The sequence below is a fragment of the Penaeus monodon genome, chromosome 18 (assembly GCF_015228065.2).
Source record: "Penaeus monodon isolate SGIC_2016 chromosome 18, NSTDA_Pmon_1, whole genome shotgun sequence".
Classification (NCBI taxonomy): Eukaryota; Metazoa; Arthropoda; class Malacostraca; order Decapoda; family Penaeidae; genus Penaeus; species Penaeus monodon.
The window spans coordinates 24,737,440-24,752,439 of NC_051403.1; the positions used below are offsets into that span (position 1 = coordinate 24,737,440).

The 15,000-nt window shown below is 43.9% G+C and overlaps 2 protein-coding genes across 2 annotated transcripts in view; both read right to left on the bottom strand.

The window, feature by feature from the left end:
* Positions 1–2,870: 2,870 nt before the first annotated feature.
* LOC119584679 (mutS protein homolog 5-like) lies at positions 2,871–5,225 on the bottom strand. The gene is made up of 4 exons (XM_037933353.1): positions 5,177–5,225; positions 4,401–4,539; positions 3,674–3,853; positions 2,871–3,042 (listed from the first exon to the last, which is right to left on the bottom strand). The coding sequence occupies exons 1-4, from the start codon at positions 5,223–5,225 to the stop codon at positions 2,871–2,873; spliced, it is 540 nt and encodes a 179-aa protein (XP_037789281.1).
* Positions 3,725–15,000, bottom strand: part of LOC119584345 (mutS protein homolog 5-like) — a 22,801-nt gene continuing 11,525 nt past the window's right edge. The window contains exons 7-17 of the mRNA XM_037932906.1: positions 13,390–13,573; positions 12,698–12,845; positions 12,136–12,222; positions 11,365–11,535; positions 10,793–10,931; positions 10,213–10,275; positions 9,710–9,781; positions 8,043–8,172; positions 5,177–5,423; positions 4,401–4,539; positions 3,725–3,853 (exon numbers count right to left, since the gene is read on the bottom strand). Of these exons, the coding sequence (XP_037788834.1) occupies positions 5,245–5,423; positions 8,043–8,172; positions 9,710–9,781; positions 10,213–10,275; positions 10,793–10,931; positions 11,365–11,535; positions 12,136–12,222; positions 12,698–12,845; positions 13,390–13,573 (1,173 nt within the window). The 3' untranslated portion in view covers positions 3,725–3,853; positions 4,401–4,539; positions 5,177–5,244. The remainder of the gene's footprint in view (positions 3,854–4,400; positions 4,540–5,176; positions 5,424–8,042; positions 8,173–9,709; positions 9,782–10,212; positions 10,276–10,792; positions 10,932–11,364; positions 11,536–12,135; positions 12,223–12,697; positions 12,846–13,389; positions 13,574–15,000) is intronic.

A 15,000-nucleotide genomic window follows, 5' to 3' on the forward strand; every position in this document is an offset into this window, starting at 1 on the left:
GAGAGAAGAGAGAGAAATAAGGAGAGAGGAGAGGAGAGAGAAGAGAGAGAGAGAGAGAGAGGAGAGAGGAGAGAGAGAAGAGACAGAGACAGAGACAGGAGAAAGAAGAGAGAGAGAGAGAGAGAATAGGAGAAAGAAGAGAGAGAGAGAAGAGGAGAAAGAAGAGAGAGAGAGAGAAGAGACGAGCCAAAACCCGAGGACAGACAGACAGCAGAACGACAGTGCAGACGGCCAGAGGAGAGGAGAGAGAGCGGAGGAACAGAACGCAATCCGGGGTCTCGTCGAGGGAGGTGATCCAAAACCCACTCGAGCGTGTGCAGACGGTCTCCGAGGGTCCAGGAGCGGAGCGGCGTCGAGGCCGGAAGGAACGACCGCAGGCCTCGTCTCGTTCCTGGAGGAGGAGAGGCGGGACAACCCTCGAGCGGCCGACGCCATCGCCCGGAGCAGTCACGGGTGTGGAGCGGGGTGTAGGAGACGAGAGACGATCTCCTCGCAGCGACGCTCTCCCTCTCCTCGTCGATACCAGCGGGCACTGGGCGGAGACGCCCTCTCGTGTGTGCGGTTTTCTCTTCTTGGCGACTTCTCTTGTTCCCTCCCCTCTCTCTCTCTTCTCTTCTCTCTCTCTCTCTCTCTCTCTTTCTCTCCTCCTCTCTCTCCTCTCTCTCTCTCTCTCTTCTCCTTTCCTTCTCCCTCTCCCTTTCCTTTCCCTTTCCCTTTCCCTTTCTCTTTCTCTTTCAGTCTTCCTGTCCCTCTCCCCTACCCATTCCACTTCCCTTTCTCTTCCCCTCTCCCTCTCCCTCTCCCTCACCCTTTCCTTTTCCCAAAGAGACAGACAGAGAGAGAGAGAGAAAGAAAGAGCGCCTAGAGAGAGAGAGAAAGAGAGAGCGCCTAGAGAGAGAGAGAAAGAGAGAGCGCCTAGAGAGAGAGAGAAAGAGAGAGCGCCTAGAGAGAGAGAGCCGATCGAGGATCACCTGGTTCGCCCTGTCCACGACATGCCGAGGGACCCCGGCGATGGCAGCCACAACGGCAGCGTAGCTCTTCCGCGCCCGTCCCTCTGCGACTTGGTATAAGGGGACAACAGACCCGCTCTCTTCCACAGCTTCCAGCACCTACGAAGGGGAATTTAGTTGAATTATTTAAAGAATTTTGGTTATTATTATTTTGTGTGTGTGTGTGTGTTTATTCAATGTTAATGGAGCTTTTAGGTATGTTTTTCTTTTGTCCCTTTATTGTGAGGGAGGTTATCGAAATGTTACGCATTTCTCAATTGAGAAGAAAAAATACATAGTTTGTCCATGTATATTTATATATATTTTGACATTTTCTTTACTTATATAATTCTTAGACAAAGGGGACATATACTTGGGATCACATTGGTTTATTAATCCTTGGTTATTTTATTTACTTATATATGTGTAGATGAAATACAAATCGCATTGATATATATTTATCTAAGGACACATTTAGCCCAGACACTTGCCAAGCATCTCACGGCCTCGGGATGCTGCAGGTGATCGTAAACCTGCAGCAGATGCGTCGAGACGAACACGTGCGGCGGCGCCCCCAAAGGATCCCCTTCCCCCCGTTCCTCGCGTCCTTGGAGTCCTTGGTCGGGCCCTTGCGAGGGAGGAGGGGTGCCGCGGGGACGGCCGCAGGCGCGCTCGGCCCAGTGGTCGAGGCACGCCGTCAGGAGAGCCGCGCCGTCGTTTTCGTAGGTGGCCGCTCCGAACTCGTCGATGATGACGAGGGAGTGGCGGGTGGCGCGGGCCAGGGCGCCGCACATCTGCTCGCGGAGGAACGTGTTAGCAGTTGCGTTTGGGTGATAGAGAAGCGAGTGAAAAGACTCGCATAAGACATCAGATTGCTTTAAATAAAACTAGCGTCCTTATATTTTTTTGTTTTTGTTTTTGTTTTATGGAGTAAAAAAAACATTTAAAAACAGTTAAACCCGGACACTGCCCGGGGGTCCAAGGAGCAATATGAAAATTACGACCGAATTAAAGTAGACTTTGTCTCACCCCGGCTACACCAGCACTTCTTCCATTACAGTATGCAGATATATTGCACTACATTAACTGCAGATTTTTTCCTAACCATAAAATCAATAAATTGGAATCGTTCCATACAGTGCTCCTGTCCTATAGCTATTGGCACCACGGCACTGTTCATAACTAGTAATAACTGATTCTGAGAAGGTGACAGACGCTGACCGAGGCCATGGAGATTATTACACATTGGTTGGGAAGCCACAGCACAGAAAAGGTTGGGAACCATTCATCTAAACAAACAAAAAATCAATGAATACAAAAATCAATCGCACAAGGAAATAATCAAACAAGCACAGACCCTAAAACGAAGAAAATAAATTAGAACCAAAACGATAAACAACAAAACCTTACAGAACCAAAACTAAAACGCGATAAAACTAATATGCCTAAACCAGCCAGACGAAAAAAATCCGACAGCCTACCCGCGTCAGGTCAAGCATGAAGGCGGAGAGCGATGACGTCACAGCCGGGGTCGATTGCGTCACCGCGAGAATGACGTCAAAGGGTCGGAGTCGAGCGCTGGCGGCCGGCACCCAACACCCAATCTGAGCTAGCACCGCGATCACGCCCACCTGGAGGGTATGGGGGTATGGGGCATTGTGGTACGTGTGGGTATAAGGGGGAGGAAGGTATGAGGTATTGTGCTATGTGTGGGTTTGAGGGAAAGATACGGGGTGCTGTTATGTGTGGGTGTGAGGATATGTGGTGTTGTGTTACGTTGGGTATGAGAATATGAGGAATTTGTATGATGGGCATAAGGTTATAGGACCATTATGTCATATAATAAACATGAGGGATGAGGCATGTTACGAATAAGGCATATCAGTATGAGGCATCAGATACGTCGGGCATGAGGACATGCCATTTTGGACTACATGTTAGGCCTAAGGGTATGAGGCACTGGGCTACATACCAGGGCACATGAGTATAAGGCATTAGAATGGGATATGAGGCACCGCGCTGGTCAAAATCAACAGGTAGATGAATTATATTTCTGTAGGTGGGTTTCATTCTTATATTAATTCTCTTTATTACGCAACGAAAATATATTACACCAATATTCCGTTCTTCTCTGTCCGCTACGTCTATATTCCCCTTGGTTATCATCCGGCTTCATTATTCATCAAAATAAATAATTGCAACTCAAAGTCATCCATGACATATACAAAACCACAAATCACAGAATTAGGGAAATTACTCAGTATGATTACAGGTAGTTATATTTTTTGTCTCTCTTCTCTAATTCGTAGTCGATCTTTTTATGGTACTATGTCGCATATTCTCGGACACACACACACGCAAATACATACATACATACGTACACATACACATCCATACATACACATACAGACAACAGACCAACAACAGAAGCAAACACACACACACAACTACACATACATCTACATACATACACACCAACACACACACCACACACTCACAACAACACACACAAAACCCACACTCCCCCCCACTACCACCTCCCCACCTACCTACCCCCACTCCCCCCATCCACCCCCACCCTCACACACACCCCACACACAAAACACCCCCTCCCCATCCCCACCACCCCCACCCCAAGACCACCAACCTGCTTCAGATACACCCGTACTTCCCCCCTCAATCACCCCGTAATGACATAACGCGATCCGGACGCCCAGACTTCCTGATGGGGTTGTGCGATCGAGGCGGGGTGGCAAAGCTCGTAGAGGGGATGACGGGCGTCCTCCACCTCCAGCACGGCTTCCTTCGTCAGCTGAGGCCGCACCCACCCGCACTCACGCGACACCACAGCGAAGGAGAGTAAGCTTGGACAAAAAAGGGAATAATCTGGTTAATAAATGATGAGATTATCTTTATAGCGTGTGTTTTGGGGATGTGGCTTGGCTTATCTTTTTTCTGTTTTGTCCCTCTGTCTACTTACCTCTCCTTCCCTTCCAGAGAGGAAGGGAAGGGGAGGAGGAGTGGGAGGGAGGGAGGGAGAGGGGAGGGGAGGGGAAGGGGGAGGGAGACAGAGACAGAGGCAGAGACAGAGACAGAGACAGAGACAGAGACAGAGACAGAGACAGAGACAGAGACAGAGACAGAGACAGAGACAGAGACAGAGATAGACAGACACAAAGACAAAGAGAGAGACAGACATACAGATAAACACAGATACAGAATGACATCGAAAGGGAAAGAAAAGAAAAAAAACACGAAAAGAAAAACAAAACGGAAAAAAAAGAAAACACAATAAGAAGACTTTTTGCTTTTTCTTTTCTTTTCTTTCCCTTTCGATGTAATTCTGTGTCTGTGTTTATCTGTATGTCTGTCTCTCATAATCAAATCAAAATCACCGCCAGAAACCCTCACCAATCCAGCATGAGAATCCGCTGAACCAAGTGGACGAAGGTGGAAGCCTGGAGCAGCAGGGCCTCCACCAGCCTCATCATGATCCTGGTCTCGTGGTTGGCGATGTCCACCTGGATGTCCCCCAGTTCGCGGTCCAGCTCTGGGGGAGGGGGAGGGGCAAGAAGTAGATAATAAGACAAAAGAAAGGGTAAGAAAACACGGTAATATTTGGAAAACCAAATAGAAGGAGGAACATCAACCAATATTCTTACTATGACATGTTTGATGTTTGCATGGATTATAAAAAAAAAAAAAAAGATTTTCTGTGATGGAAAAATAAACTGAGGAAGGAACTAAACAACCCTGCACTTACTATAAGTCTGACTATCATAAGAAAAAAAATCGAGATAAAAAGGCGAAAAAGATATAATAATAATAATAATAATAATAATAATAATAATAATAATAATAATAATAATCATAATAATAATAATAATAACAATAACAATAATAATAATAATAATAATAATAATAATAATAATAATAATAATAATAATGAGAAAACAACAGAAGGAATGAAAACAACCACACTTACACTTGAGCATATTGTAAGAAAAACAAAATCTGAGAAAGGTAAAATAAAAAGATGAAGAAAGCCATAGAAGAAGGTATTAAAGCCACGCTACTCTTTCCTTGGTACATCTAGTTCTTAAACACATTATAGAAAAAGGAAAATAAGAATAGAAAAAATAAGAAGAAACCTACACAATAAAGAAGAAAAACAACTTCATGCTCACCATGACACATCCGACTCTTGTACAAGATCATGTCGTTGGTACGGAACATGAACTCCAGCCCCGGCAGGTCATACCCGTGGGCGTTGAAACTCTGGTCCAGCTCGGGCGTGGGCGGGAAAGGCGAGGAGGTAGCCCACGTGGGGGAGGTAGATGATGCAACAGGACTCGACCTCGGGGGGCAGGTGCTCCAATTCGACCTCGGCCACTCGACGCATGACCTCTCCGAGTCCGCTGAATCGACGCTTCTCTGTTGAAAATTGAACATTGAAAATTGAAGTAGTTTACTTAGCTATATTTAGTTTTAGTATGTGTATATTCGATGTCATAGGAACGTGGTAAACCCTGTCAGCTGCTGAGGAGTGCCTTGGGGTCCGACCTCGGCGAAGGAGGCGTGTTGTCTCGGACGAGACGCTGAACACTATAGAGATGAGTCGTGCTGCCAGACTGGATGGGAACCATGTTTTGCACAGGGAGCTGTTGCTTTGCTAGGGCCTCTCTGAGAATGGACCAAGAAAGACACGTTTGGGGTATCGTGGAGGAGTTGGAAGGTCATTTTACCCAAAATGACCTTCAACCTGGTGGATGAGTATAGGGCCCGCTGGGCTGAGTACTTTGAGCAACTGTATGGGGTAGATCCCCCAACTTCACAACTCCCTTTGGCTGGCAAACAGCCACTAGTGGCTGATCCACCAATCAGTGAGGCACCATTCCACCGAAGAGGTGAGAAGGGCGGTCTCTAGGCTGAAGAGTAGACAGGCTGCTGGTATCTGGAATTGCTGCAGAGTTGTTGAAGGTGGGTGGAGAAGCCATGATCTGTGGCTTGCATGCATCCTGTCTGTCGTTTGGGAGACTGGTACCATTCCTCCTGACTGGAAATGGGACTTGGTCATCTTTATCTGGTAAAGGAAAGGGGACCAAAGGGACTGTGGCAACTACAGAGGTATTACATTGCTCAGCGTACCAGGCAAGGTCCTCGCTCATCTGCTCTTGGCGCGAGTGCGCGACCACCTTTTACGAGCACAGAGACCTGAGCAGTCTGGTTTTACACCAAAGAAGTCAACTCTAGACCGTGTCTTAGCACTTTGTGTTCTTGTGGAACGCCGACTTGACTTTCAACAAGATATGCTTGCAGTTTATGTTGATCTCAAGAAGGCTTTCTCTGCCGGGTGAGGCAGGGATGTGTCCTGGCCCCAACCTTGTTCAATACTGCCGTAGACCGTAGCTATCAATTGGTTATTTCAAGGTCACATACTTTGACTTTACCGATGATGCAGTGATCCTAGCGGAAATATTATAGGTCCTGGAAATAGCTCTCGAGGTGCTACATGAGGAGGCAAAGCCGTTGGGACTCTCGGTCAAGTGGACCAAGACCAAGGTTCAGGAATTTGGGGACTTGTTGGATGTTGATGTTCAGTTTGTGCATGTCTGTGGCGAGAACATTGAGCTCTTGGATAGCTTCACTTATCTTGGTAGTGGAGTGCAGAGCGACGGAGGTTCTGACCAGGAAGTCACTTTACGACTCGGAGTATCTGAAGCTGTCGGGATTTGACTAGGAGGACTTAGATCAGGCTTTTCAGAGCGTGATAATAATACTTTTTTTATTTTTATTTTTATTTTTTTTACTTTTTATAATCGTGAGTGACCGAGAAGTATGTTTTGGAATAATACTAGAATAACATAGTTTATGGAATGGCCGAAAAGTGTGTATGGGAATGATGCTAGACTTTTTTTTTTAAATTCTGGAACGGCCTGGAAGTATGCTTAAGAATAATGCTAAACTTTTTTTATCTTCAGGAATGACAGGGGAAGTATTTTTTTCAAGGAATATATATATATATATATATATATATATATATATATATATATATATATATATATATATATATATATATATATTTTTTTTTTTTTTTTTTTTTTTTTTTTTTTTTTTTTTTTTTTTTTTTTTTTTGTCAAGGCGAAGATGTACTTAATAGGTTGGTGTTTTTTAATGGCTTGGTGACACTATGATAATTATTCTACGATTGATAATGAGAACTCTTTCATAATCAAATGGATGATGATGTTCATTATTTGATATTTGCCAGAGTTAAGATGATAATATGATAAGGAAAAGATTGGTTTTTAACTGAAATATTGGTGATGAAAAAAATAATTGATAACGGAAAGGTCCACGACGATAATGATTTGGTAACTGAAAGATTGGTGATGAACAATATTTAATAACCGAAAGATTGCTGATGAGGATCATTTTGATAACTGATTAATTAACGATAATCATCATGATAACTGAAATACTGTCGATGATAATTTAAACTGAAAGGCTGGTGATCATAATCATTTGAGAACTGACGAATTGAGGACGATTATTATTTGATATTTATCAGGCTGCAGATAATAGTGAAATGAAATACTAATTGAAACTCACTAATCCACTCATTATCCAAGATGAAATTGAAGAAGGAGAAGGAAGAAGAAGAAGAAGAAGAAGAAGAAGAAGAAGAAGAAGAAGAAGAAGAAGAAGAAGAAGAAGAAGAAGAAGAAGAAGAAGAAGAAGAAGAAGAAGGAGGAGAAAAGAGAGATAGATGATATGAAAGAGAAAGAAGAAGAAGAAGAAGATAGAAAAAGGAGAAGAAGAAGAGGAGAGGAGAGAGAGGAAAGGGAGGAGAAGGAGAGGAGGAAGGAGGAGAGAGAAGAAGAAGAGAAGGGAGAAGAAAAGAAAGAAGAAGACGAAGGAGAAGAAGAAGAAGATGATGATGAAAAAAAAGAAAAGATGATGATAATGACGAAAAAAAAACGAAAACAAAAATAATAATACCACGAATCAATAACAATAACAATCTCAGTCACAAAAGCCCAAGAAACTCACTGTTGTCAAGATCCGGATCCACGCCCGGTTTCACGACGAACCGGGCCTCCCTCTCCGACTGCTCCGTGTCCATGATGCGCTGGATGAGGAACGTCGTGTGGTACAGGCCCTCGGCCACGCCCTCGCCTACCTGTGGGCGGCACGGGCAGCGGAGGGGGTCAAGGGGTGGCAGAGGGTGAAGGGGAGGTAGAGACTAGAAGGGAGGGGGGGAGAGAGGAGGGGGGGGGAGGGTGATGGGGAAGGGGTAGAGGAGGAAGGGTATGGGAGAGGGTGAAGGGTAGGGGGAAGAGGAGGAGGGGGTGAAGGGAAGGGTGAGGGTGATGGGGAGGAGGGGAGACGAAGGGAATTGAGGAGAAATTGAGGGAAGAAGAAGAGGAAGGGGAGATAAGGAGGATGAAGAGGGGAGGAAGGGGAAGGAATGATGAAGGAGAGGAGTTGGGGAGGAAGGGGAAGGGGAGATTAGAAAAGTGGAAAAGAAACGAGGAAGAGGAGTTGGAGAGAAAGAAGAAGGAGAAAGAGGGAGAAGACTTGGGGAAAGAGATCCGTGGAGGAGGATGGAGAGGAAGGAGAGATGAGACGGAGGAAGTGGGGAGAAAGGTACAGGGAGGATGAAGAGGAAGAGAAGGAAGGGAAGAAAGAAGAGGTGAGAGAAAAAGGATACCGGATGGAAGGGGTAAGGAGGTGGAGAAGAGGTGAATAAGGAAAGCCAAGATAATAAGGTGGGAATAGATAGAGTTAGATAAGGAGGAGAGGGAGAGGGAGAGGAGCTCGTGGAAAAGAAAAGGAAGATGGAGAGCTATAAAGAAGGAATAAACAGAGAGGGGGGAAGGAGGAAATAGAGGAGGAAAGGGAAGAGGAAAGAGAGAACAAGGTAAATGAAGAATATAGGAAGAGAGAGTGAGGAGGGGGAGGAAATAGGAAGAAAAATAGAGGAGGTTGAAGGTAGAAGGATGTGGGAAATGGGGAAGGGCGAAAAAGAGAAGGACTGAAAGGAACAAGAGGAAAGAAAGAGGAGAAAGAGAGGTATATGAGAGAAGATGAAAATAAGAAATATAAGTGGATAAGAAAAATAGACGAGGAAATAAAAGGAAAAGAAAACTGATATCAATAAACTAGATTATATAAATATCCACTTTTTCTTAAACTAAACCTCATATCCTTCCACTTGCTCGTACAACGAAGACAGGAAACGAAAATACAAAGACAACAATACATGTAAAAAAAAAAAAAAAAAAAAAAAAAAACAGCCACAGTAAGAGTGGAATACTAAACATAACGTTTCGAATCGACCATCTCGATTTCCTTGCCTGATGATGAGTCTAGCCACACACGAAACGTCACACTTTAGGCCTCTTCATTATGGTAAGTCTATGTTATTTTCTTTTATGGGACTCTCGCCTCTAATCCATTCCTCAGCTCTGTTTCACCTCAAAGTATACCTGTCTTTTAAGGACTTCGCTACTCTATTTAATTTCATGGAACATCTGCGTCTTTTAGGGGACTTTTACCTCTATTTTATTTCAAAGAATAAATGTGCCTTTTAATCTCTCTCTCTCTCTCTCTCTCTCTCTCTCTCTCTCTCTCTCTCTCTCTCTCTCTCTCTCTCTCTCTCTCTCTCTCTCTCTCTCTCTCTCTCTCTCTCTCTCTCTTTCCCTAGATTCTTTCACCTCCTTGAAGATTGGAATGTCCTGGTCCTGGGCTTGGCAGATCTCTCCCACAAGTATAGCGTTGAAGAGGGACTGTAAGAAGATAAGTAAACCAAAGTAAATCAATTAAATAATAAAGAACGCCCATTTTGAAATATAGATGTGTTTCCTACGTGTCAGTTAACTGTAACTATATGTTATTATGAAGATGGAAAGCACTTTATTTTTTTTTCTCGGAGGATGATATAAACTAACTTTTCATTATCATTATTATTATCATCATTACCATCATCATAATCATCATCATCATCATCATCATCATCATCATCACTATCATTAACATCATCATTATTATCATAATCATTATCATCATTATCATTATCTTTATCATTTTAATTTCATCATTATTGCTACTATTCATCATCATTATTTTCATCATTATTGCTACTATTCATCATCATTATTTTCATCATTATCACCATTATCATTATCATTACTATCATTAAAATACTTAATCTACTAACCTTATACAAAGTTCTCCAGTCCCTCACATTCAGCTGGCCTCGTTGAAGCCGTTTCATGGTGTGCTAACGGAACGAAAACAGTAATCGTGGTAAAGGTAAATTATTTGTTGAGTAAAAAGTGACTGATTTAATATGCTGTCTGTGACGGGGAGGTACTTAAGTAGTGAGGTTACTACATAATAAAAGGCAAGAGGTATATCTGCATGATATTAAGGTCTGCCATTCACAACCACTTAAGGACCGTTATATGACAGACTGCACTGCAAGAAAACCTTCCACAGAAAAAGGTTCGAGACCTCAGCCACTCTGAATTGTTTAAAAGCCCACAATAGTAATGAAAAAAAATTCATCATTAACCCTACGAATACAGTATCCTACTACAGAAAACGAGACTTCAGATATTTTGAATTGTTTAAAAGTCAAAAAAAAAAATCATTAACATCACAAATACTATATCCTATTACCAAAAAGAATGAGACCGGTTATTTATAACTGTTTAAAAGACAAAAATGATAATAATAATAAATAAATAAATAAAAACATCATTAACTCCACTACAAGAAGAAACCCCTGTAATCACCGGCACATTTGTGATAGACTTGAGGCAGGCGTGGAGGTGTCTCAGAGTCTCCATGTTCGCAGAGTCCACGCCCCACTCCACAGCGGCGTACCGAGCCTCCAGTACTTCTGCGTCTAACACGGGACGGAGCAACACCCTCCTGACGAAGAGATGGGAGAAGTGTTTACGGAAGGAATGGCTGTTTCGATGGTTCGTGTAATTATAAAAGGAGCTGAAGACCGTGCATACGACGCGATACGGACATGGGAGGTTAACACACTTATACCAAGAATGAATAAGGGTGTTTTGTTTCTGGGAGAAATAAAATATCATTGTCATATTGTTGCATTATTTCTTTCACAGGTGATATATATAAAAAATATGTAACTTATTATTGTTATTATCATCGTCATTATCATTGTTGTTATTATTGTTATTATTGTAATTATTGTTATCATCACATTATCATCATCACCATCATCAATATTATCTTTATCTTTATTATTGTTATTATTGGTATTATTATCATCGTCGTCATAACCATTATCATTATTATCATAATTATTATCACTGAGACACCACCCACCCCTCACCTGAGCGTGTGGGCGGCCATGGGCGAGGCGGTCCTGCTGAGGAGGGCGTAGATGCTGAGCCCTTCCTTGCTACTCGAGGCCTTCCCGCTCTTGAAGGCCGACGGGTGCTGGTCCTCGGAGAACAGCTGCAGTGCCGCCACTGTCGCATCGTCCACCTGGGCCAGCTCGTCCCTGTTGAGGCGAGAGGCGATGGTGGGTTGTTTAAGACATCCATCAAGGAACCCATCTATCCAGACATCCATCTGTCTGTCAGTCTGTCTGTCCCTCCCTCACTTTCTACATCCATCCGTCCACCCACTCACCAACCCAAACATTCGTCTATCCATCCATCCACCCCTCCCTCCCTACCTCCCTCCCTCCCTCCCTCCCTCCATCTACCCATCCATCCATCCATCCCTCCCTCCCTCCATCCATCCATCCATCCATCCATCCATCCATCCACCATCCATCCATCCATCCCTCCCCCCTCCATCCATCCATCCATCCATCCACCAATCCATCCTTCCCTCCCTTCCTCCCTCCCTCCATCCATCCATCCATCCATCCATCCATCCATCCATCCATCCATCCACCATCCATCCCTCCCTCCCTCCATCTACCCATCCATCCATCCATCCCTCCCTCCCTCCCTCCCTCCCACCCACCCACCTCCCCACCTTTCCATCCACCCAGCCGTACGCCTATTAACCTCTTCCTGTCTCAATCAACCCATCTCCCAATCAGTCGACCAACCATCTGCCGCCCATCCCTCCCACCTTACGGGACACTCACATGCTGTAGTAGTGCACGCCCAGGACCGGAGTGCCGCCCAGGAGTGTGGTCCCGTCGAGTAACTCCGCCCCGTGCTTGTCCAGGAACCTGCCAAGGGTATGGATGGGGAGTTAGAGGGAATAAAAAAAAGTATTCCAGTTTTGGTGCAATTTCGGTTCTTGGGTGTACGTTCTGCCTGTTACTTATACCTAATACTAATAAAAAAAAGTGTGTTAATTCTGGTACAATTTTGGTTCTTGGGTGTTTTGCGCAGCTAACACTTATACCTAATGTTTGGCCAGTTTGAGGAAATAAAAACTGTTCCGATTTTGGTACAATTTTAGTTCTTGGCTGCACAGTCCACCTAATACTTATACCTAATGCTTTGGGTAGAACGATTGAATAAGAAAGTGTTCCAGTTTTGGTACAGCTTTGGTTCTTGGGTAAATAATTACCATTTATTACTTAAACAAAACAAAAAAAAAATCTAAAAAAAATGTTTACACAAAACGAAAAAAGCACTCCAGTAAATAAAGATAAATGAATAAATAAATGATAAATAAACCAATAAAGGAGCACCTACCTGAGGAGAGCGCCAAGTGCCCTCGTCATGGACACGAGGTCGGTGTTGATCTTGCCCCTGACGAAGAGCTCCCTGTCCGCCTCCGTCAGGCCCTGGGGCTCCCCGGGCAGCGACAGGGACAGGACGCGGCGCACGCACAGCTCGTACTCTGAAGGGCAAGGCACGCGGGTTGTGTGTGTGTGTGTGTGGGGGGGGTCATGGACATCGGTTTTTCAGGAAATATGTTTTGTTGAGCTGGGGCTAGTTTCCCCCTTAGATCTTCTCGATAAAGGGGCGATATCTACACAGAATATATACAGATCTGGCTATCAGTCTATTTCTCTCTCTCTCTCTCTCTCTCTCTTTCTCTTATATATATATATATATATATGTATATATATATATATATATTATATATATATATATTATTTTATACATCACACACACACACACACACACACACAAAACACACACACACAAACACCACATATATAATATATATATATAATATATATATATATATATATATATTATATATATATATATATATATATAAATATATATATCTGTGCCTGTATGTGCCTAAACCCATATGTGTGTATCCTACCCCCTCCTCTGTCTCCCTCTCCCTCTCATAATGTCCTATTCAATAAAAAAAAAAAAAGCCCTTGGAAACAGAAGGAACGAAATGAGTGCCAAGGAGCATAACCTACTGAAATCAGACGTTGGAAGGACACGCATGTTACAGGAAGGCGCGGAGTAAGAGGAGGAGGTGGAGGAGGCGGAGGAGGACCTGGCCGGGGACGCTGACGGGCCATGCGCCGCTGAGGGAGGAGGGGCACGCTGGCCACCTTCTCCTGCGGCGCCTTCTGTAGGAGTCGATCCTCTCGGGTCGTGCTGGAATATGAGGACGCTTGGGTAAGTTTGCATCTCGGCTTGATTGTGAAGGTGATTGTTTCGTGAGGGTTTCTCCGGTCGTGCTTTCTTCCCTATTTCCTGTATCTTAAATCACTCTAAACAAGTAATGAATATAAGATGAGCAGATAGAAAACATCGATGTTTTATGCACACACACATACTGTTCAGCGCGGAAATGTTAGTCGCGGAGGGGTCCGACGACTTAATATCAAACTGAATTATATCTATGCAAAGGATCTCTGGTACACAGAATGTTAAGGAACAGCTCCTGTTGCTAATGGTGGTTCTTGGCAACAGTGTAACGCCTCGACGCGTCTTTAGTCGCCCGCCTGCCTTTGATAAGGAAGGTTATTCTTGATGAACCCGTGCGTCTCTGACCACTTTTTTTTTTAGTAATATTCTTTTCCCATTTGACTTTAACTTAGGATGGCCAGGAGGACCACGGCTAAGGAAGATACTGTAGCAGTCGATGCCTTTTATAAGGCAGATCATTCACTTTAGGTATTTATCTTCATAGACGAGAGAGGGTTGAGAAGTGTGTAGCATCTCGTGAAACGTTTTCGCGATCAGGGAGAGGATGATTTACCCAGTCAGTCCAGGGTGCAACTATGAGAGGCCTAAGTTAATCTTTTCACGGATCCAGATAAAGTACAATCCTTTGATAACAGCTTGAGAAATCATGGGGAAAAAAATCCTTGGAAATGCATCTCTGCGTTACTTACTGGAATGTCTCCGTGACGATCTGAATTTCCGAAGTTTTCGACCTCGAAATAGACCACTGTTCAGTAATGTTTAGAAAAAAAATGCATCTCCTTTGCCAAAAAATATCAAGAATGGGACCTTGACACCTAGATAAATGTGCTAAGGTCGGATGAAGCCATGTGACTGGCAGCAGTGGAAGGAGTGTTAGCCGGCCTCCCCGCTCGGATGCCCACCTCCCGCAATATTAAGAAAAGATGGTAAGACACCCTGCTTCCCTCCTGGCATGGGGATGCTTCACTTATGGTGTCGGAGATATTGTATTTCTCCCTCCCTGATATTTTTATACAGGATGGTACTCTTAACTATATGGGAAAATCAGTGGAACTGCGGCTTGGGGATTGTAAAGTTAAGTATTTTAGGGATTGTCCAAGCAGCAGCCCAGACCTAAATCCCATGGAAAACTTATGGTCGATCATCAAACGGCGCCTGTGTGACACGCCACCGCTCACGAAGCTAGGAACGGTCATCCGGGAAGCTTGGGCCTCATTTGCCATGGAGACTCTGCACGCTTCAGCTGAACCTGTCCCTGGGAGGCTGGCAGAACGTTTGAAGCACCAGGAAAATGCCACGAAGTATTAGTAATGTCATATTTCATCAAGTAATGAACATGTAAATAAACGATATGTGATTTTTTTTTCACCACG